Source organism: Spermophilus citellus (genome assembly GCF_964194105.1).
Source record: "Spermophilus citellus genome assembly, chromosome: 3".
NCBI classification, from domain to species: domain Eukaryota; kingdom Metazoa; phylum Chordata; class Mammalia; order Rodentia; family Sciuridae; genus Spermophilus; species Spermophilus citellus.
Genome location: NC_138184.1, coordinates 166,700,093 through 166,724,121, shown reverse-complemented (window position 1 = coordinate 166,724,121; position 24,029 = coordinate 166,700,093). Strand labels below are relative to the sequence as shown.

The 24,029-nt window shown below is 32.1% G+C and overlaps 1 protein-coding gene across 1 annotated transcript in view; it reads right to left on the bottom strand.

Annotated features, from left to right (window-relative positions):
* PCLO (piccolo presynaptic cytomatrix protein) overlaps positions 1-24,029 on the bottom strand; it is a gene marked incomplete at both ends in the record, with an annotated part of 403,276 nt that overhangs the window by 149,322 nt on the left and 229,925 nt on the right. Inside the window, 3 exons of the mRNA XM_081287316.1 lie at positions 829-919; positions 5,057-5,193; positions 10,174-12,361. Of these exons, the coding sequence (XP_081143442.1) occupies positions 829-919; positions 5,057-5,193; positions 10,174-12,361 (2,416 nt within the window). The remainder of the gene's footprint in view (positions 1-828; positions 920-5,056; positions 5,194-10,173; positions 12,362-24,029) is intronic.

Below are 24,029 nucleotides of genomic sequence, written 5' to 3'. Positions count from 1 at the left end.
TTCATAAATTTCACGTTCATGAAAGACAAAGGAAGACTGAGGAACTCTCAGGTTGGAGGTTATGCAGGAGTCATGAAAATTATATCTAGTGACAGATCCTGTATTAGATCCTGAATTGGGAGGAGTGGGGGTAATGGATTAGTGGGGAAACTCAAAATTTGTATAAGTATTATAGATATCTTAAAAATATCATATCATGTTAATTTGGGGATATAGTTGGATAGATGTTACATTAGGAAATTGAACAAAGATTGAGCAAAAGAACTGTCTGTACTATTCTCTGAAGTCTAAAATTATTTTGAAATAAGAAGTTAATATTCCATTATCATAGAGTCTTCTGTCATGAATAATTATAAGGAACAAATAAAAATATTCAATTTTCATCTTCAGTTTATAAAAAGACACGAATGAATGACAACAGCATAACTGACAGTGTTTTCATTGAGTAATATAGGGTAAAATATTCATTCAGAAGAACTTAAGAGAGTTCCTTACTTTCTGTATAAGAATGTTTTATATTCCTAAAGCCAGTGACAGCATTCCTTAATAGAGCATTAGTTATGGAACACTGTCATACCTTGTACGTGTAAGAAATATAGTTAGTGATAAGAATGATCTAATCATGTACAACTTAGTGACTTCTCACATTTAGGACCATTTCAATGATGTCTTTTATTTTCAGCCTGCTTATTTTTGGACACTTTCTAGAAAACAACTTTGATATGAAAAGTGGTTTTATAAAATATAATGAGTCTTTTAAAATGAAATACAAATACATGTTAAACTGACATTAAAATAAAAGAGACTAGATTATTTGATTTACTTTACCTGAAACTGTGTGATCCTTAGAGTCTCTTGTTATTTTTATTCTTGCATGAGGAAAGATGTAGTGCATGGTCTTCCCATTCATCTGTATAATCTAAGACATACATGTGACAAGGTGAAACTCAACGTCAAAGACACAAAGTACAGTATACAGACTTTAGAATTTTTCATTTAAAAGCACATTGTTTAAATCAATGAAAATGCATTGGAAGATTGTCAAATGATAATTTAAGCATTGCATACTCACTGTATATAATTATTATATTTGTTTCTGAGTTCATAATAAACATTTATAACTAATTATTCTTGCAAAGTGATTTGTCTTATTTGGGAAATTCATGAGTGCATGTAATAAGAGGTCCTAGAAGTGTCTTTTATGACAGCCAGATGTAGTTATTATTGATGACGATAAAAGATATAAATGCAAAATTTTCAAATTCTGATTTTTTTATGGACAGGCTAGAAATGCAAAAGCATTTTAAAATATTTTTCAGCAATTTAGTAGTGCAAATAGAGAAAAAACAGAGAAAATTCTCCCCATTCTATCATTATAGTTAGGATTGCTTTATGTTTAAGTTGCTTGATTTTATTGTTGAATTGTATTTCTGTTAAGCACATCTAGAAATCTTGATGTATGTCAAGACAAATTTCACTTAAATAAATGAAGTCTTTGCTCATTCTAATAAATTCTAAACTTCCTTTGTATTCAAAGGTTGTGTTATTGATAGTGTTATTTCTCATTTATTATAGAAGCTTCTTAAAAGGAGTAACAATTCAAGCTATTATTGCAAGTCTGTCATTTCAATTCTTATTATTGAGACTTGAACATAACAATGCTATAGACTATTATTGTTGTTTCTACCTAGTGAAACGATACTTCTCAAACAAAAGTAAATTAGTGAATAGAAACTTGGTTTTATATTTTATAGAATTTTGCTTTCAAAAGAGACTTGTGAAATACTGAGAAATAGAAATGGGAATGATTTATTCATACATAACAATATTATGGATTTTTTGTAGTATAGACTTTTCCTATTGTCTTAGAAAAATATTTGACTCATATTGAAAAATGAAAGAAAGTTTAATAAATATGGAAATTTTGTGCTATTTTAGAATGTGTTTAAGAGGATGTGGGAATATAATTCCCAATATTAAACAGAATTTAGACCTGAAGAAATGTATTATATGAAGAAAGATTCCTTTGAAAACTCATGTGTCTTTAATGTGTCATGATAATTCCCAGTTGTAAAATTATTAGAATACTTAATATTAAAAGTAAAATAGATATTAAAGAATGCAATTTAAAATTATATCCTTTAATAAATCAAAAACATTAAACTTCCATAATTATGCTCAAAATGACCAAGAATCTATAAAAGCAGAGGCACCTTTTCCTACCTATGGACTAGATGTGATTCAGCTTTTTTCTTATCATTGCATATGAACGTTGAGAGAATCCTCTAGTGAATAGAGTCACAGGTGGGGAGGTGCTGCCTAAGAGTAGAAGAAATGCCAGGGGATGGAACTGAGGTTATGTATTGTCCCATATCTTGCCCTAAGGATCTGGTATCTATCCCTATTGTGTATTGTAAATTCTTCACGTACAGAACTATCACTTGCATACCACCCCTCAAAAGGATTGTTTTTATTCCCTAACTACAAATATTTCAAAAGAAATTATCTTCATGTAATGAGCTCTCATGTTTATGAAATAACAAGTTTGTGTTCACATACAATATTCATCCATTCTTTCACCTGAATACTACACTAGCTTGTTGCAGGGAGCAGTGTGTCTTACTGGCTTCATAGCATTTCATAATGATACACCATGTGGATGGAATAGAGCTTGCTCTATATGCTCATAGTCCAGGGCATAATGTATGGGGTAGTACTGGAACACGAACCAAGAATACTTTTCCCAGATTCGCAGGGTGATGATGGTAGTAGTATCAGAGAAGTCTTCATGCAAGAGGGAGCATATGGATAGTGATAAGCAGGATTAGCCAAGAGAAAGAGGAGGAGAAGATTCCAGGCAAAGGAATCAGCAGAACATTCAAAGGCCAGCATAAGAGACAAGTGGCTCCTTCAGAGGAACTTCATGTGCCTCAATGCAGCAGCTGCATGGGAACTACAGAGGATGTGGGCATGAATGCAGAGTGGAGGTGTTTTGTAATAGTCATCATGTGTTGACCTTCGCATGGCTCTGTAATGGGTATTAGTCATATTTATAGATTAAGTAACTAAGGAAAATTTTAAAAATAAAAGAGGTTATGTGATATGTTCAGTTCACAAAGCCAGAGTTGGAGACCTACTCAATAGCAAAGGTTAAACAAAAATACATATTGAAATGTAACAAACTGAAAAATACATATTGAAAGGTAACAAATACAAGTTTGCGGATTTGATTACTTTTGTAGTGAATATAACTAATAAACATCTTCAGAACTATTCTTCTATCCCTCTAATGTATGTTTTATTTAAAATACTTTTAAAGCAGATAAGCTACTGCTTGCATTACTTAGTTTTTAAAATTCTTTTTGCCTCCACAGCACTTAATGAACACAAATTCTTGTTATGCTTATGTTTTCAAATAAAAGCATCTGACTTTATTGGTTCCAAGAGCTCATTATTACCTTTTTATGACTACAGATGCATAGAAGTGAATAAAATGAAAATATTATTTTGCTATTCTCCAGATGAAAATATAGTTATGATGCAATAGAGACAGTACTTGAGGATAAATATTAACATATAAAAAGTGTGAATTTTGTGCTTTATATTATAAACTTTGGACTGCTATGTAGTTAAGCATATGTTATCTTCTGTTTGGTATCTATTTATTAAAAAATTATAAAGAAATACAGAGAAATTTTGCCCTCCAAAATCAACATATTTGTTATTTGAGTGAGGCATATTTGTTATTGAGTGAGGTAATGATCCAGAAGAGGCACCCAGGGATTGGGGGATGGGCAGTTTTCCATTTCTTGGCCTGTGTGTGGTTGTATGAATGTTAAATCTATAACTATTTATAACTTTATATATTTGCAGTTTACATGACTATGCATATATTTTTTTTCTTTTTTTTAGTTTGTAAAATGTATATCAAAGTAAAAATGTGAAAAAGGTAAACTATTGGTAACATCAAGAAAATACTCATTAGTCTATTATATTCACCTAATGAGAAACATTTTCTGCTTTATCAATCATAACAAGAAATTTATTAAATACATCTCAATATTCTCAGTTCTCTTTACTTAATTCTGTCATTATATTATTCTAAAAGTTTATATTATTTAAAATTATAATATACATTATAATATCCTCCATAAATATAATATATAATATACATATCCTCCGTAAATCTAATGTATCAATTCATGTATGTTAATAATAGAAAATTATAAATAAAAATGTCATTAGAGATACCATGTTTCATCTATTTACATTAGAATAAAATTTCAGAAATTTTTGAGGGTGAACACATATTTCTTAAATGTATTCTCAAATAATGTTAGATGGAAAATTAATGGAGAACACTGTTCTGGATATTGTGGGAATAGTAGGGTTGGGTGTTAAATGTATAAAAGTTTATGTTTTAGTTCTTCAGTTTACACAGTTGAGCTTATTATAATTTTCTTAAAGTACTTGTGTTTTCATTGGTTTGACCTAGGTTTGTGGAAAATGTTAACGTTTAGAGAAACAAATTAGACAGTTAGGATATAATGAGTATGCTATTAAATAGCAATTCTTACGATGAAAGATATTTAAGAGTTTTATTTTCAACTGTTGTATTTATTATTTAAGTAATTGCAGATTAAGGAAGTAAATTTCAGATTTTAAAACACATTAGAACATTAAGTTCCTATCTAGATTTTGTTCATAAGAGTTGAAATGTAACAAACAGGGAAATTGTAAAAATAAAAAGATAAGCTAAGAAAAGTATAATTCTTATGAGCTCTTTAGGAGGTCCATTATTCTCCTTGCATACCAGTGGTGTATGTCTTATACAAATGTAATGATTATCTTTTGGAGAAATCTTCATTTAAATAGCTATGATCCAATGTCAATGAGTCAGAGCTGATGAAGTGGGACACATACTTAAGCTACTGAAAAAAAATTTGTGAACTTGATTGAAGAACATTTAGGATAATTTTGAGACCACTCTAGGGTAGAATTGAGTCTTTTTTTGTTGGTGGTAAATCTGAAAGAGATTACTAAATATAGCACTTACTTGCTCTTGATGTTGACTGAGAGGTCTAGAGTGGACCAATCTTTCTGGCAATTTTCGGTCCAGACCATGTCCGTTTTCCAAACGAGACTCCCTGGGTTTATCAAACCAATCCGTTTCCTCACGTCGCAAGTGATAGGCTTTGGAGACCAAGGAAACATCATACATTGCAACTACAACCAAAAAGATGATAGAGGGCGGCAGCTTCTCTGCAGTACTAACATGCACTAGGCTTGTTAATCATACATGCATTTCAAACACAATGCCCAATGGGATCAGAAAAACTACTTTCAATATTACACCAAAGATAAAATTATGTTAAAATTTATACCAGAAAATAACATAGAAAAAATGATGCACATGGATTTTCAACATCTCAGAACAAAATAAAACAAAATCAAATTTTAAATCAGAACAAAATGGAATTTAGATAGTGATGGAATATACAAATGAACATTTTATTTAACCTCAGTCCTTCAGTGTCTACTTCTTCACCTCTCCTTACAACCCATCACGCACCATTAAAAATCAAAAGCAAATGTTTGCCTTGAATGTCAAAATTTCTGTTGTTCTCCCACATTTATATAAACCCAATAGCAATATGAAGCTTCTGGTTTTAAAATTGGTGTTTTTTTTTAATATGACATTTCTATGACATTCACAAATAACCAAAAACATTTATTTCTAAGAAGATCCCAAATGTTATTGCTAGGAACATGTGTGCCACAAGCAATTGGCAGCTTAATATTAAAAATGTATCTACTAGAAATTTTAAATACAAATAAAATACTACTCTCTGAAAAAAGCACTGATTCCAAAATTAGATCAAGAATTAACTGACTTTTAAAATTTATACTGTGACAAAACTTTACAACATAAATACTTTTTTGAAAATGCAAACATACTTAAAATACACAACTGTTACTTATAATTTTCATCTCATGCCACTGGTACTTCCAAGGTTTCTTAAGGCTATTATAAAGTGACTATATATACAATATATAGAATCTGTCCTATTATGGACTAGTTACATTCTTTCTAAAAAGTGTCCCTATTCATAGTCTTTTAGAAATACACTGTTGCTTCCTAAACAGTAAATGGAGTAATTCTTCTCAAATGTTCATCCTGAAGTATTTGTGGATGATACTGTTAACCTATACTTTCTTAAAACAGCAGCTTCTATGAAGCACACTATTGCGTTTACCTCTCTCATTATAGATTCTTTTTTTCTGACTACATTCCTGAGAATCTTCTTTCTAAAACTTGCTCCCAAGATCCTTCTCAGGCCATTTCCAATGTATGTACCATTACACACCTCAAAACTCCTGTGATCCTATCCAGAGCTGCTACTTAACCACAGCATTTTCCAAGTAAACATGGACTGAAATATGATGTGCAGTGGTTCAGTCAGCCTTGGATTTTAGGAAATACAACAGTACGTACCTTGCTTGAGGTTGCATATGTATTTAACTGATCTCACCTATTAGAGTATAAGCTGCTTGAAGGCAAGGTTCAGATCTTCTTTGGTTTTTTAAAAATTTTTCCTTAACACTGAAAATATTCCTCATTCATGGCATAATATTCAATTGATATTTGTGGAACAAAGAATAGATAATTAGTCATCAACTACAGAAAGAAGCTAAATATTCTGAATATGACAGATTTTAAAATAAAAATTTATCCCAGAGTTTCATTACTAGATACAAAAGATTATTCTTCACAATCTACTCAGTTATTATGGTATACCATAGTTTTGATTTGAAACCAAAGGTCTAAATTTATAAAAGGATATTTAGTATAAGAAACATTTGAAAAGTAAATAAAACATAAACCTTTAATAATAAGTCTTTGAAAACACTGGATTATCCTCAACCACACTGATTCTATTTTTATCTGATGTGCTTTTATTATAGATTTCTCGTGAAAATAAAATAATACATATTGTTTTCAATAAGTAAATATCTTAAATAATATATGATTTCACTTCAATCTATAATTTTGTGATTGCCATATTTATATATATATATATATATATATATATATATATATATATATATATATTAACCCATATGTAACTGAATAAATTGACTTTTGTATTAGATTCTATGTTCATCATTTATACTTAGTTTGTCATAAATGTCAATTGCTTATAATTACAATTGTCTGACATGTCATGGTAGAGTCAGATTTACAAAATAACTTTTATAAAAATAGTATCATGTTCCAAATTAATTTAAAAATTTTTTCTGGAAATTTATAGTCTTTTTAAAAACTTGATAATATTTTCCTGAATTCTTATGTGTAAAATACAAATAAGCAAGTTTAGGGTCCAGTATTGGCCATAAGAACAGTTCCATGAATAATTTAATTCTCCTTGATATCAAATACTTAAAAAACTATATACATTGATATTTGGGGTGAACATGGGACAAAGTAAAGTATGTTTCTAACAAAAGATCTGTGGTAGCAGAGAGGAATATGATTTGATTGTTTCTAACTTAGCATCAAGCCAATGACCATAATATCAAGTAAAATAAATTATGTCTAGTTAGATTTTTTATATCATGTGAAATATTTCAAAGAACTAGAGTCTTACAGAATACATCTGAAAAACATAGTTTATAACAGAGTTCAATTAAATTCAAAGGAAACATGTAACACAATTTGAAAGCAGTAAATTTGTTTTGTCAACATAATGCTAAAAAACCTGTTGTATGTTATACTGTTTAAATATATGTTAGTAATATTCAGAAACAGACATAGGATTATACTTGATAAAAGGTTGTTTAAAAAATGCCTAATATTTTGAGTTCATACATTTCAGGAATTGCGTGACTAGGAAAAATAATTTTTATTTTTTCCTTAAATACCCAAGGAATCCAAGATTTCAAAATTTCAAAATAAAAGTAGTTCGTTACTCACCAGAGAAAAGCAAAATATTCATGTGACAAAAACAAATATGTAGATTTTACATATTTTTAAAAGATCTTTATTTATTTATTATTTTTATGTGGTACTGAGGATTGAACTCAGTAACTCACATGGGCAAGGCACATGCTCTACCACTGAGCCACAGTCCAAGCCCTGCACATCTTTTATATACTCACTATGATTCAAATGTTGCATATATAATTCAATTTGTTATAGTTGTCTTTTAATATTGTATTAACATAATCTTTATGAATTTTTTGACTGCCTAATTTTTAAATGCATTTTAGTTTTTAAATGTCATTTAAACTACTTTCTTCTTTGGTATTCTTTTTAGACACTGCAGAATAATATAGGCTGCATAATATGTGATCATCTACTTTATCAAATCACTTTTTTTCATCCTTTGATGACTGAGCATACATCAAATATATATAAATGAGAAAATGCTCATTTTCGCATGGCTGTATATAAATAAATGCCACATACTGTGATACCCATAAATACTTTTATATCCTGCCCCATGATTGGAAAACATTAGTGAGAAATAAATGTGTATTTGAAAAAAGTGAAAAAAATTAAAGATTGTTTCTACTAATATCACAGTTATTGCTAAGATACATAGATTCATTCAAACAACTGGCTAAATTTTAAAACATACACAAATGGAGCATTTTATTTAAATAACTATCAATAACAATGGTCAACTCAACATCCTGGAGAAAAAAACAGCAGAAGGTGACTGGACTACTAGAATTTTACAAACAAAAGCATTTTGTCTGCCTTCAATCCAGTGATAAGTCCTATAAGAACTGTAGAACTTAGTTTTTAAAATCATAATCCTGTTTAAGCCTTAGGAATTTAGTGAGGCCCTAAGCAACTTGGCGAGACCCTGTTTCAAAATCAAATATAAAAAAGTTGTGAGAATGAGGCTCAGTGATTAAGTAAGTGTCCCTGGGTTTAATCCTGGTACTCAGGTAGATAGATAAATAAAATAAATCATGGTTGTGTCCAGATATGGAAATAGAATGAAATTCCTTTTCATAAAACACATTTCCTTTGCAAGTCCTCAGGAAAAAGCCTTGAAAAGAGAGATTTACAAGTTAGGTTAGTCTTTGGCGTCTCCAAAAAAAAATGAAGCAATAATACTTTTGGTTGACAGAACCTACATTCTTATGAAAACCTAAGAGTCAACTAAGAGTTGATCTCTTGGAAGGGGCAAGGCTCTTCACACCCCTGTACTTTTCCTTCATGTCTAAAACAAGAATTGCAAGTAGATAATTTTCTAAAATCCTCATGCTTCTGTACAATTAAGTAAATAAAAACCCATTTTAAACTGGTTTTTATTTAAGTATGTGCTTGTCTTAAAGCAGTTGTTCAATATGAAAAACTACTGAAACAATTTAGGGCTGAAAATATAAAATGATAACCAAAAGTAAAGCCAATGTGTGAAACAGGAAGGACTGAACTCCAAATAGCTAACATCTGACAAGCAGTTTACAAATTTTTCAATTTGAAATCTAAAAAATGCTTCATAGATACTGGTAAGTTTATTTATTTTCAATACGTATTTAGTGCTAAGCTTTCTAGCATGTAGTGCAAAATGTGCAAATCTGTCAGTAATACTATTCATGAGAGAGATAAAAAGGAAATCATTCATTTAGTGAGAATTACATTATACTGACATCAGAGGCTGATTGAAAACTTCTTAAAAAGAGCACATTCTCTAAATTGGTAAACAATCATGTCATAAAAACGATGAAATAATTCTCTATTACAGAGTCTAGCAAAATAGTGCTAAGTGGCTCTAACCCTTAATAATGTCATAAACTGAAAGAAACTGATCAAAAAATTTAAAAATGTATCTGACAAAATGAAAAACTTTCCAGCTGTGTATTTAAAGGATGACCATATTTTATTAACAGAATTATTTGATAATGGTTTTAGAAAAGCAGACACAAAACAAATTAAGCAATCAAGAAACAGAATAAAAGAATAAATTAAAAATAAAAGCATGCCACAAAATCTATACACAAGATAAATTTTCCATGTACAAGAAATAAAATTGAAGTAAACATGCATAACACACACCAAGAAAGGTAGAATATATCCTTGGAGAAGGAAAATTAAACATGCAGAAAAATGAGAGTTTGAGTTTTGATAGTAACAGGGTAGTCTGAGGCCCAATTTACCTTCACTGTCTGACATGGCATGCTGGAAGTCATCCATGATGAATGCTATGTCACGGTCATAGCCCCGAGTTCGTGATTCTTCTCTCATGTGTTGCTGAACTTCAGGCAATGAGTGACTTGATCCAAACTGGTCCCTGGTATCTGCAGATATTGGTGGCAGGGGTCCAGCTGCAGCTCTAGCCATTCCCATGGGTTGTCCAACTGGACTTAATGGACTTTCTTCTTCAGAATTCTGGGCCACAATAGGTATCCTTCCTCTACTCTGGCTAATTGGCAAACTGGTAGGCTTAGTTCTGGCAGAGGATGATGCATGACTAAAGGAAACATCTAGAGCTTCAGCTTCTTGAGCTTTCAGTCTCAGTGACGAGCTGGAAGAATCCCTTTTAATTGATAAATCAAGCCCATAGACAGATGAAGGTCTGGAGGAAGGTCTGGACCTGCTGCCGCTGCTGTATGGCTTATCTGCTTCATCCTGTAGAGCTGACCGTATGGTATTTCCTAATGTGCCCAATCCTGAGCCGAGTGATGATCCCATAAATTTTTGTTGGTCTGTAATATTTTTTCTGAGGCCAAAAGTGATGTCATCTTGAAGAAGCCTTGCCCTAGAAGAAATACCACCAAGAGAAGAAGTACTAGAAGTCATATAGCTTGAATAGTCAGGTTCAAGGTCTCTACTTTCTTGGATGGGTGAAAATTTGGACATTTTAGGGTCTATTAGTGATTTCTTATGCTTTGACTGCTTTTGATAAAGTATGGCTGCTGGCAATTGTTTGGCTGCTTGTTTTTCAAGTGTGAGTCTACTGATGCTATACTTTTCAGATTTTGGAAAATGTCTATAGCTGGTATCAGCATGGTAATAATGTGAAAGACCAGCAAGGTGATCTAAGCTCTCTGTTCCTCTGCGGAATTCTTGCTTAATCTGATGTTTCAGAAGCTTTAACTCATAAGGATCCTCCATTGGATCTTCCTCTGCCTTCACATAACTATGCAATCTGGAGGAACTCTGTAAAGGTGCTAGGAAATCCGTCACTTCTTGAGACCTACGTGCCTCAGTGGTTCTAAGAAGACGATCTGTTTTTGACAGATCCTTTTCATGAAGGCTAAATGCACTGCCTAATGCTGCTGTTCCTTTGCTTATTTCTCCAATGTCATCAATTAGGACATAATTTCGTGAAGTATGATGGTCAATATCTGCATAGAAAGAATCTGCAGATATGCTTGATATTGGACTGCTTGCCATGCTACTTCGTTCCTCCAAACCTATTCTCAAGTCTAAGCTATTGTACTTACTACCAAGATGGGAAACAGCATATGTATTGTCAGTAGAAACAGGTGCTATCATCAGGGGTTGATTGCGAATCACTTCATAGTTTGAAGTTATCTTGGGCTCTAAATACAATGTGGTTTGCCGTGGCTTCGGTTGTATCACCATCATCTGTGATGGTAGCTGGTAAGATGGTTGTGGGGTTGGTGTAGGTTGAGCTTGGGGTGTAAAAGACATTGTTGCCACAGCTTGGAAAGTCGGTTGAGTTTGATAAGGTGAAACTTGCTGATGGTACAGAGTTTGTTGCTGAAAATGGGATTGTTGGGTGTATGGGGTGGGTGCTTGGGTAGGAAGAGCAGGGGAAGAATACTGGTATTGTGTGTAAGGACTCGTTGGAGGGACCAGCTGAGAATCTGTTTGTGTCTGTGGTGGTATGAACTGGCTGAACTCAGTTTGGGGGGCAGTTCTTGGTCGCTCAATGCCATGCTGACTTTCAATTCGGGTTGGCCTGGTGCTGCTGACTTCACTGTCAGACATGTAATCACGATCCTCAGCTACCCCCTGGAGGTATGCTCGCTCCCTCTTTTCCCTCTCCTTTAATAAAGCCTCTTTTCTCCTGTTAATTCCCATTTCCAGATATCGCAATTTGGCATCAATCTCCTTTTCTTCTTCATCCAGTTCTGCTTGTTTCTTTCTGAGCTTTGCAGATTCCCTTTCTACAAGATCAAGCTCTCTGTCTATGTCCTGGAGAATCTTGGCTCGAGCCATGGTGTTGGTTCTGCAGATCCTTCTCCTGGACACAGTGCCCATTGTGCTGAAGGTCGATGGAGTTCCTGTCGAAGCTTCCTCAGGAGGTGGATTTGGCAGAGTTCTCTTAACTTTCTTCTGGGTACCAGAGGGTGTCATGGTTTGAGAACCTTTTGTCTATAATCAAGCAAACAAAATATAGTATTTTATTATCAATGACAAAAGCAAACACCAAACAAACTTCATAATTTACATTTAAATAAAATGATTTCATGTATATCTTTTAGCTATGAGAGCATAATAAAATAAAAATGTCATATGTAATTTCAAGTATTGGTCACAAATATGGCTAACTGGAAAACATTTTTTTCCTGGTAAATTGGTTACTTATTGTTATAACACCACCAGTAACATGAGAGAGAACTTTGAAATCAGCACCAAACTCATTGCTTATGTAAGCTTCTACTTAGTTTGATTCTTGGGAGAAATCTTAAAAAAACTCATTTTTATTCTAAACCCACATGGGATTACCTAATGAATCTGCTACCAGACTATCTGTGTTAGCCATCTAAAATACAAGTTTCACTGGCTGAAGATGTTTGTTTATGATATTATGTTTCTTATTATACCTATCTTGCCATTCCCTCCTCTTCCCACTGGAGTGGCTGTCATTCCTTTTCTAATTCTATAATATTTTGAAATGAAATCCTCAAATTCTCTAATGCCTCCCCCCCAAAAAAGAATGATTTTAATTAATTTCCAATTACCTCTTTCAATTATTTAATTATTTAGGTCCCACATTTTCTTTACAATTTAGTATTCTTATGTATTTTTTTTCTCCTTCTAAATGCTTTAGCAATATCTTCATGAAGCAAAAAGAATTGACTAAAAGAAAAATTCACTGGGACCATTTTTGAAATCAATAAGATAAAATACACAGTTGGTGAGTTGTCAAGTATTTTAACTTTTTTTTAGTTAATTTGCCATATCCTTGCCTACTAAGAAGCACAGGTGTTGAGAATCATATAATTTTTGGCTATCATAAGATATGAGAGTTGCTAAACTGATGTTTTCAAAGTACCCAAGTATTCCATAGCAGATTTACTCAGGTCTTCTGCCTGCCAGCTGCCTGTTCTTTATGAGAAGCTGTCTTTTACTTTCCTTCTATTAAAATCCAAAGACATGAATTCTTCTCCATCTCCTCAGTCACCACAATACTGATAGTAGAAAAATAATAGAAAATACATCAGGCTATGAATTTTGAACTTGAAAATTAATTAGACCGCATTTGTCCTAGACCCTGGGCTTTTGTTGCCTTTTATCACTTCTAAATTCATTTCCTCCATGGCTTTCATCTGCTTTCTGGTGTCATTTTCTCTGCTCATGTATCTACACTACTTGGTTCCTCAGTCAACAGCCATAATATGAAACATTATCTGAAAGTGATATGTGTGTTTCTGAAATTTAAGATATTTGAATGGAAAAGAATAAAGGCTGTCAGTCTCTGAAACAGGTTACAGTGATTTTAAAATTGTAGCCTTTTCTTCCTCACAGAGAAATCTGAAGAAAAACGCATAAAGCATATGTCCAGAGGGGCTATCTAGCATGTTACTTGTTCTTGCTCAAACTCAGTTCATTTCCTGTTATATAATAGAGACAATCAAATCATAAAGTTGTTTTGAGAACTGAATGAGAAAATTGTATAATACTGTAGGCACCCATTAAATACTGTTTTCTTTAAAAATCTTATCTCTGCAGAAAACTATTAGGTATCGATAAAGTCACTTTCCAAATCCCTTAAAAATATTGACTTATAAGAATATACATGTCATATCTTTCACTATCAACTGGTCATAATTAACAATAAACTGAGAATAGGGATCTTATAATTATTTTTTTTCATTAATAATTTTCCAAAATGCAACATAGATAAATGTTTCATAATTTTGAAAGTTTTTTCACAATAATCTTTTCAGTCCAACGGAGTTCAATAATAGGGTGAAAATTATGCATTGTTTGTTTTTCCTTAATTTGCATGTGGGAGATTAGTTATAGGAATTTTAAAATTTAGAATTTTCTCCTGTACTACATGCTAATGACTATGAAATGGCTTGATAAGGGGGTGTTTAGTTTTGTTACCATGGAAGTGTTATAGCACTGAATATAGAAACATTCCAAAATAAGAACTCTCCTTCCTACCAAAGGAGATGGATATGCTAAATACCCTGATGTGATTATTACAACAATGTACATGTATCAAAACATCACACTGCACCCCAAAAATATGTACAATTATGTGTCAAAACCAAAGTAAAAAAATAGAAATAGGGAAAATAAAAAAAGTCCACTGGTAAATACAAAATTAAATGATTCTGGTAGAATGATTAAAAGATACACAAAACAGATATTACTGCAAGGGAATGGAGAAATAGAGATAATGAAATGAAATTTCTAGGTAGTTAACTAAATTTTTAAATATTATTTTAAAAAGTATTGTAGGTACTCATTTAATGGGTACAAATATTTGTTAAATGAAGAAATGAAAGAATTGTGACTATTGACTTGTGACTATTTTTAAAGGTTCTCAACATTTCAGAATTCACTAAATAGAACTTCAAGAAACCATAAAAATGACTACTTATTATATTGAATAATTCTTAATAACTATGAATTAACATAAATTTTTATGGTTCATACCTGCACACAATTTTTTCCTAATGTAACTTTGTTTTGCTGTTTATGTTTTCATTTTAAGATCAGGCTTAGTCAAATCTATTTTTTTTCTAAAGAATTTCCAGGTTAAAGAAACATTCCAGGTGTTTGGAACTTCTAATTATCTTTCCAGATTGAAAATATTTACTGACCCATGACTGGTGTTCATTAATGTTTTGGGAGCCATGGATCTGAATCATGAAAATAAGAAACAAAGAATAAGCAAGAATATTACTGAAAAGATTTTAATCCCTCAAAGAAGTTTTCTCCTATAGAGGGATCCTCTATAGTATAGTGTCCTATTAGAACATGTGCAAATCTTGTTATAGTGAAAATCTTACCATTGATTATTCAAAATAAATATATTCTCAAACATGTATTGACCATGAGGAATGACGAAAATTATTTTCGTAAATTGAAAGGCAAAACAAAGGAAAATAAATCAGATACTTGATTTCTTAGCTGTAGAATTTTAAAAAAAATAGTGTACATGTCAAATTTATCCACTTTGCAAATCAAGATATTTTTCAATCATGTCCATGCATCCATTCAGGAAAAAAAAAAAGAGATTGCTGGCTACCATGTGCTAGGCACTAGCATAAAAATGATAACTAATACTAGTCTGTTATCTATTAGCACATATGAACATACAGGGTATCTTAAAAATTGCATTGGACACTTCAAAAATATGAGGCTATATAGATAACAATTGTTTCTTATCATTCTGGTACATTCCCACAAAAGCTCAAATATCTAGAATCTTGCATTAGGATAAAGGATTGGGTCACATTCTGAGTATAAGGGACTAGAAGGGTTCATTACTAAAGGTTTTGATGCCTAACAAAAATGCAACAAAGTAAGGAGGATACCAAATGAACATTTTCTTTAAATCACTTTTCTTCTGTGGATTGGCTTTGCATCTTTGGTGCAGGACTTAGAGCTATGTTCTGTAGACATGAACGTAAGAACATAAAAATAGAACAGTAATTGCTCATTTGCTCACCTTCTAATTTCCTAAGCCAGAGAGGTAATAGCCTACCTTGCATATAGGTACAATACATAATTACCTGTAGTATGTAATTTTTTAAAAAAACTGTTTTCCAGGTCCAAATAGGGATTCAAAAACTGAAGTTCTTTAGGACTTAAAATTTTTCACCATTATTGAGATCTTTGGACTACGATAATAATGTATGTGGTTACATTTAAATTGCTAGCATTGATAAAACATTAGAATATGATATAGATCATAACAGGAAAGCTATACTGGGGATGAAAATGGAGGACTATTTTGACTATAACAGAAACCATAAACCCAAAACCTATAGGGCCAGAAGGTGAGAAGCTTAAAATGAGATTAGAGAAAAATAGAGGTGATATGTTGAGCTGAGAGATTAAGTCCCATCTGTCAAGGTTGTCTCTAGCAGATTACTATCATGAAGAAATGGAGACCCAGTATTATGAGATCTTCTGTGTTGTTCAGAGAATGTCTGAAATTTATTTATAAACTTGGGCATGTATTTAAAATGGCTTCAAAACATTGTTGAGGCCAAAGAAACCAAATTTGGGGGCTGCACAGTCAAAATTCATTGTTCTAAAGAAAGTTTTCCTAGCGGAGGTGGGTGCTTACCAAAAAGTCATTGGTTGGTCAATCAGTGATACAGACTAGTTGAGAGAAAGAAGGAAATGAAGCAATGAAGGAGGATGTGGAAAGAGGAGAAGAGTCCTGCAGACAAACTTCAGTTCTTTGTTAAGTTTTCTGGCTTCCTTCATCATCATTGCTTAACTCTTACCTCTCCTCCTTAAGAGTACTTTCCTCTACAATGCCCCATTTCCCTATCTATTGTTCCTAGGATACTTTCAGCTATACAGATAATTAAGATCCTCTTTGGTCACAGCTCATTGCTGAACACATTTGTATTAGTGAATACAAGCTGTAGAACCATTCAATAATTACAGATTTAAGTTTAAATGTGCATGGTTATGTGTGTACTTAGGTTGATCAGTATCATTTAAGAACAGAAAAATATTATAAAGAATTTCAAGTAATTTCTCACCAACTTATGATTTAAAATGAACTGACTTTCAAGATGATAAATATTATAAACTACTACTTAATTCTAATAATTCTAACTAGTTCAATATAATATAAAACAGCAGCATTCAGGACTCACTCCAAAACAGGGAATAAAAACAGGGATGTAGTTCGGGGACCTCAGGGTTGAAGCTCCTCTCTCCCCTGGGTTTTATCCATAGTGCTGTTAAGAACTCAAACACTCCCCAGTGTTCCTTTAGGCAACTGATGTATAAAGGAACCACCTCAAGATGGATGGTAAGCCTGATTTGAACAAGTATGAAACCATTTCATGGTACCCAGTTAACACATATGGAAACATTACATGTATATTAATATATATATATATATATATATATATGTATATATATATATATATATATATATACATATATATATATATATATATATATATATAATTTTTATGTTTTTGTGCCAGTTAAAAATTAAAAAAAAACTACTTTAGTATTTTGCTAAATAACTGCTGGTATCAATATCAGAGACATGCTTCTAAACTATTTTGCCCTTAAAGATATTTGGGAATGTATTTTTCATTTTATAAATAAAGAAAACTATACTAGCCAATTGGAATAAAGGCTCATCATGAAAATCATGACATATCATATTTTTAAGTTTGTTCTTTCAGTTAAGAAGGAAGTTTGGATGAAGGCTCTTCACTTTTAGATGATGGAGATGGGGATTCATTCTCAAAGTGTAATTTCACATATATTTATTCATAAGGAGATCTTACATATGAAGATATAATTTTCTAGAGAAAATGTAACCTCTTTAAAGGTCATCTATGTGATGTTCCAGGTGACTTAGAGGAGTATATAAACATAGTTTTAATGGGACCCAGATAAGATGGGTTTATCTACAGCTTGGAAAAGTACAAGACATAATAGACCTAACAGAAGTCTTGGCCTTTTGGAAATGGATGGGACTTAAACAGTAAAATATTATTTAAAGTGGAGGGAATAATATTAAATATAAATTTTCAGAGAAATACCAAGAATGATCTGGTTTTATTTGGAGAGGATGATGCATCGATATCAGTGATAGGGTAACAGATCCAGAGAATGCTCAGTGCACTAGCAGAGAGGAAAATGGAAGAGTAAATGAAATGTATATGAAAATACAAAACAAATCTTTTAAAGCTGTGTCTATGTTAAAATCTCAGTTCACCCATTTTCTTCTTTTCCAGGTGGAAAATCATCCCTTTTTATTACATACTGGTCAAATTGACTCCAACAGCATACCAGGGCAAGCCATAAAAGTAACCACTTACAATGCACTGTACTAGGCAACAATCTGTGTGGTTTGTCAAAGAGAAAACTGTGACAGCCCAATTTAATTTCCTTCAGTGATAATGTGGCAGTCTGTGCAGATAACACAGAAGCAGTAGATATAATCGAGAAATGTCTCTGCAGAATAGTTAATGCTTTCCCAGGACAGTCACCAATATGGTTTTGTCCATAAGAATGAAAAGTAGTAATACAGTGTGTCAGGTACCAGCATACAGATCACGGTTACTCATGGGTCACCAATATATGGAATCAGTCAAGGTTTCTTTCACTTGATACTAATGATATTTTGTACCAGATGATTCTATGCTATTGGGGGCTGTTCTGTACATTGTAGGATATTTAGCTGCATCTCTGCTTTGTACCTGCTGAATACTAACAGCATACTGTATCAATCAAAAAATGGCACCATGTATTCCAAATTATCTCCTGGGAAGCAAAATAGTCCTGCGTTAAGAATCACGGATGTAAGGGATACACTAGACAATGCTGTCAGGAGGAGATTATTGATATTATTATTAACATATTTATTGATGAGGAGAATGCTACTATTTGTATGATAGTATCTTAGTCTACGGGAAAACAGACTTCTCAGAGGAACTGTAACTTCAATGGTGCCTTGATGGATACTTGGGTGGGGAAAAGGATAAAAGAAAAAGACACATTCTAATTTATGATAATGAACTGAGTGAATTAATGAAGATAAGTATGTACCAGATTATTTTTGCCTTGTTTTAAATGTTTCATGACCCTAAATCAATCTTTATTTCCGGTTAGCTTTCCTGAGAATGGGTTATTATAAAGAAAGACAATCCATGACCACCATGTGAGCCAAAATGACACTGATAGAGCTGCATGACCATAAACTTTTACCTCCAAAACAATGTACTTTTCTTTATATCTTACCAACACTCAGGTATTTTGTCATAGAAACAGAAAATAAAAGTCATGAGAAAATTTCTAGAACTGCAATAGCTACAAAAAGCTTATAATGTAAGGAATTGTCAAATTAAATGAAAAATTTTGTAAATGCTAGCACTTAATTAAAGTTGTCTCTTACTCTAGGATTTATTTAAAAAGAAGGGTCAATGATGTAATTTTAAAAAGATTAAAACCTTAAGAAAAGAAGATAGTTCATTTGAGAAATTAAGTACCAGAATTACCAGGGAGATCAGTTGAAGAACTACGTTTAATTTTAAAATCAAGAAACTCTTGTCATCTTAATAAACATTTAGGAAAGTAAGAATTAGAACCAAGAAAATTAATCTATATGGAAGCCCACATAATATTAAAAAATAGTTGGAAACATTTATAATGAACAAGAAACATTCACATGTTATTCATGTCCCCATACTAAAGACTGAGAATGTAATGATGAGTAAGACACCGCCACTGCCATTTAATTGTGCAAGAAAACACATAGAAATTGAAAACAGAAATAACTTTCAGGGTCATAGGTTCAATCTCATTTGAACTCTCCTCATCTAGAAACTCTATTTTAATAAGAGAATAAATACACTTTTAAACCTTGATAAGAAGAACAATACTTATACATACTAACCTCCTCTCTGACTTTATCTTCTTCAGTTCTGTTCGTGGCTATTCATTCTTTTTAGGATGTAAAGAAAATCTACAAAGAGCTATGATTCTTCAGCATTAGGAAGTGAGAGGAAATATGTAGGGTTTGTCCCCTTCTAAATAAGGTAGCTTTGTAAAATATATAAACATATATCATCATATTCCTTTAACACTGGGAAGTCAAGGTGGGGGAATATGACGAGGCACATTCTTCCTACTAAACTGACTATTAAGCAGAGTTTTACTGTGAAATATCAATGAAAATATTAATACACAGAGTCCCCACCTGTCCCTCAACAACAGAAATTTTCAATTTTGACACAAAGCAGCAGTTAGATATGGAAATATATCTCTGCTCTACAACATTAGTAATGTGTTCCCAGAATAAGCCATTATTTTTCAGCATTACTCTATCCTCCACATCAAACCCCACAGAGCTGAAACATACATGTTTAATGTGAAGGAAGTTCTAAATGATAACATTCATAGAAAAATAGTTTAAGTACTGATAAATTACTGGAAATCCATTAGGCATTGCAATAGAATGCAGTGTCTCATTACATAAAACAGCCATCAAATCTCTCCAATTACAGTACTGTGGAACAGTTGAGCAATGGTTTCCATGAAACAAATACTAGATAAGCAGAATTATCACTATGAGAATACTTGTGAATTATGGAAAAAGTACAGACGCTTATATCATCAAACATTCTTGAATATGCACTGCCAGCAGAGAACATTTACCATTTGTAAATGTAATTGAAATTGTTAGAAAAAGTAATTTTTCTCTAATTGCAAAATTCCAGTGGCAACAAAACTGTGAGAAACTAATTTACAGGACCCTATTAATAAGATAATAAAAATAAAGTCATAAAACATATTTATATGTCATGCACAAATTATTTATCAAAGTCTAACCGTCTAGACAAAAATGTTCTTCAATAAATATTGTGAAAATGGCACTCAACGTTTCATCAGACTTCTTTAAGCTTTTCCTTAATGCACCTCTTGTCCCAATTTGTTTTGTTTTCTTGCTGAAAGTCATTGCTCTTGGGCTGAGCAGTCAAGCAGAAAACTAGTTTCTACCTCACTGGACAGAGCATTAGACATGCCAGTCTGTGTGGCATTTATTGCCTTGTATTTTCTGAAGAGTTCCAAAGAGATTAATTTCTTCCCTTTTCTAAAATCAGTATAAAGTATTTAAGAAAACCGTCTAAGAGTTTTTTTTTTAAGGTAGACTTCTAAAAAATGTTTATATATGTGTCTATGTATTTCTCCCTTCCATTTCTTTCCTTCCTTCCCTCTCTTCCTCCCCAATAGCTGGCTTTGACACAATGAATAAAATAATATATATTCTGTTCATATGCTCCTTTGATATAGCTCAGTATGATAGCCATAGGTTTTCTTTCTTTTTTTTTTTTTTTGCTGTTTTTCCTCTCACCTGCTTTCATGTACATACATACATACATACATACATACATACATACATACTTATATACACACATATATCTATTTCTGTTGAGATATATACAGATAGATCTATAGATACCTCTATATATATATATATCTCAACAGAAATATAAAAATATATAGATAGATCTATGGATCTCAACAAAAATATCCATAGTCCATACCAAGCCTACTCAGATTATTACTTTACTTAGAATGCTTTATTGGAAGATGGATTCTTCCTGAAACTCATTTTCATCAAATGACAGCCCCAGGACCATAAAAAAATGGGATCTGATTATATACTGTGTTTTCACCATTTTTAATATTTACAGCATAATGGTATGTGTGAAGTAGTTATCAGACATAAAATTCTTGGCTGATACTTTATTGTTCATTAAATAAGCACTATTCTTTTTATCAATCTATTAATCATCACTATATGTTGATAAGATGAGCTTGTTTTTTTTTTCTAGAGTGTCTTAGTATCTTTTTTTCTATGTTTCTAAGAATGCTTTTAGAGTCTGTATATCTAATATACTATTATTTCATAATTGGATAATGAAAAACCTTTCCAGGAAGTCTCTTTACTCTAACCCATCTCTGAGACTAATTATTAGCATGCCAACCCTTTCTTTACTTTTCTCCGAATTTCTCTACTGATAATTATATGTCAACCAAACTGCTCTGCCAGAATTTCAGTGGTATGTCGAACACTCACCTATCCATCTTTTTTATTTTTCATTATAATGTTTTAAATCTCATGTTAGCAAATTTTCTTGCAGTGCCAACTACTTGTTCTTTACTGTACTCCTTTTCCATACTAACTGGTATTTCTTCACTATGTATTTATATTTGTATTCTCTTTTACAATTTTTTTCAACATTCAGTTGAAGAATTATATATGTACTCAAGTGAATACTCTATATTGTGGTTAGTATGTGATTTTTTACCCCAAGAGTTCATGAGGGCTTGATCTCAATTTGACAGTATATATGTCATGTGGAATCTTTAAGAGGTGAAGTCTAGTGAATAGTCCTTAGGTCACTCTGGGACATACCCTTAGAAGGGACTATAGACTCTAGCTTCCTGTCTGGCCATGGGATTGCTTCCTCCTGCCCATGTTCCTCTCATTGTGATACCATCACTATGAGGTCCTAACAAGACTTGAGCTGAGGCCAGTGCCATGACCTCAAATCTCCAAAACTGTGAGCCAAGTAAACCATTTTTTCTTTATAAAAGATACTCTCTCAGTTATTTTGTGATACCAATGAATAATTGAAAAATACGCCATATCTATAACTAGGATATGCAGAGTTAGTTTCAAAAATGAAGATAAAATTTATAACTAAACTCCAAGACATGCTTTCAACACTTAAAAACTTGTAAATAGAATTTGAGTCCCATTAAGTTAAAATTTGTTTGTGAAAACAGTACTCATATGCAAGGCTAGTTAATTTCAGTTACTATTATTACTTTGAGAGCGGGTAAAGGAAAGCTATGTTAACCATATTCTTTTAAGTAACAAAATTTTTGCTTTGGGATGGCATTTTTTTTTAGATAGGCTCTCACTATGTTGCATTGGTTGGTCTTGAACATGTGCTCCTCCTGCTCAAGTGCCTCGAATCATAGGCATGTACTTCACTTGACACAGAATAGCATTATGAATAATATATAAAGATTTATATTTTTTTCTTTTAATCAATGTTACATGGTATTGTGATTAGAACTAACTAGATACTCAATATGTTTGTTATATTTACTCTAAGTAGATGTTTAAGCAAAATAATAATATCTTTGCTAATTTCATTCACTGCTAAATGGGAACACATGCCTAATGTATCAGATAAAATTTACAGTATTTTTGTCAGTGATTTAAGTTAATTTGTAATCTTTTATTTACTTATGTAACAGCATGTAGTCATTCCAACTTTATGAAATACTAAGAAAAAGTATATAAATCAGTTAAGAGACTTCTGAGATAAAAAAAAAATTAGAACAGTTGTAAACAATGTAATGAAATTAACTGGCACAAACAGGAATTTTTAAACATGGGTATAGGAACAAAGTGAGCTAATTCTGAAATGGATCAACCAGGCTATCAGAAGCACATGTGGTAGAATCAAGATGTAATTGCTTATTCATGCCACCTAACATACAGGAATCACAAAAAGGCAGCATTAGACACATCTTTTGATTTATCAGTTAGAAAGTTATTGGTGATAATAAGAAAGGCAGTCTCTACAGAATAATTTCACTAGATTAAAGAATAAATGATAAGACGAACTGACTCTTCATGCTTTGATAACTAGGATAGATATGGCTGTGGTTTGGGGTGAGTCTTCTGAGAAAAAGTATTATTTAAGGAATAAATTAGATATAATCTGAGGGTCAAGAGCACAGGAGTGAAAGTGTTTGAAATTAGACAAAAGGGAGGAGAAAACAGTCTTTTTATAAAGATATCATCTAATCAGAGATAATACACCTTTTCAACAGTAATAACTAAAGATCAATATTTAAAACTATACAAAAGCTTGCTATGCATTGAGTATCATTAAGAGCTTCATAAATAATATCTTATTAAATCTCTAACATAACTTTTTAGAGAGGAACTGTTATTAATTCTATTTCAGATATTTACAGCTCTAGAGATACTATGTAGCTTCATCAGGCTTGCATCACCAATAGTGGCAGAGCTGGGACTTAATCTAAAGTTAATGCTCAAGTTTAA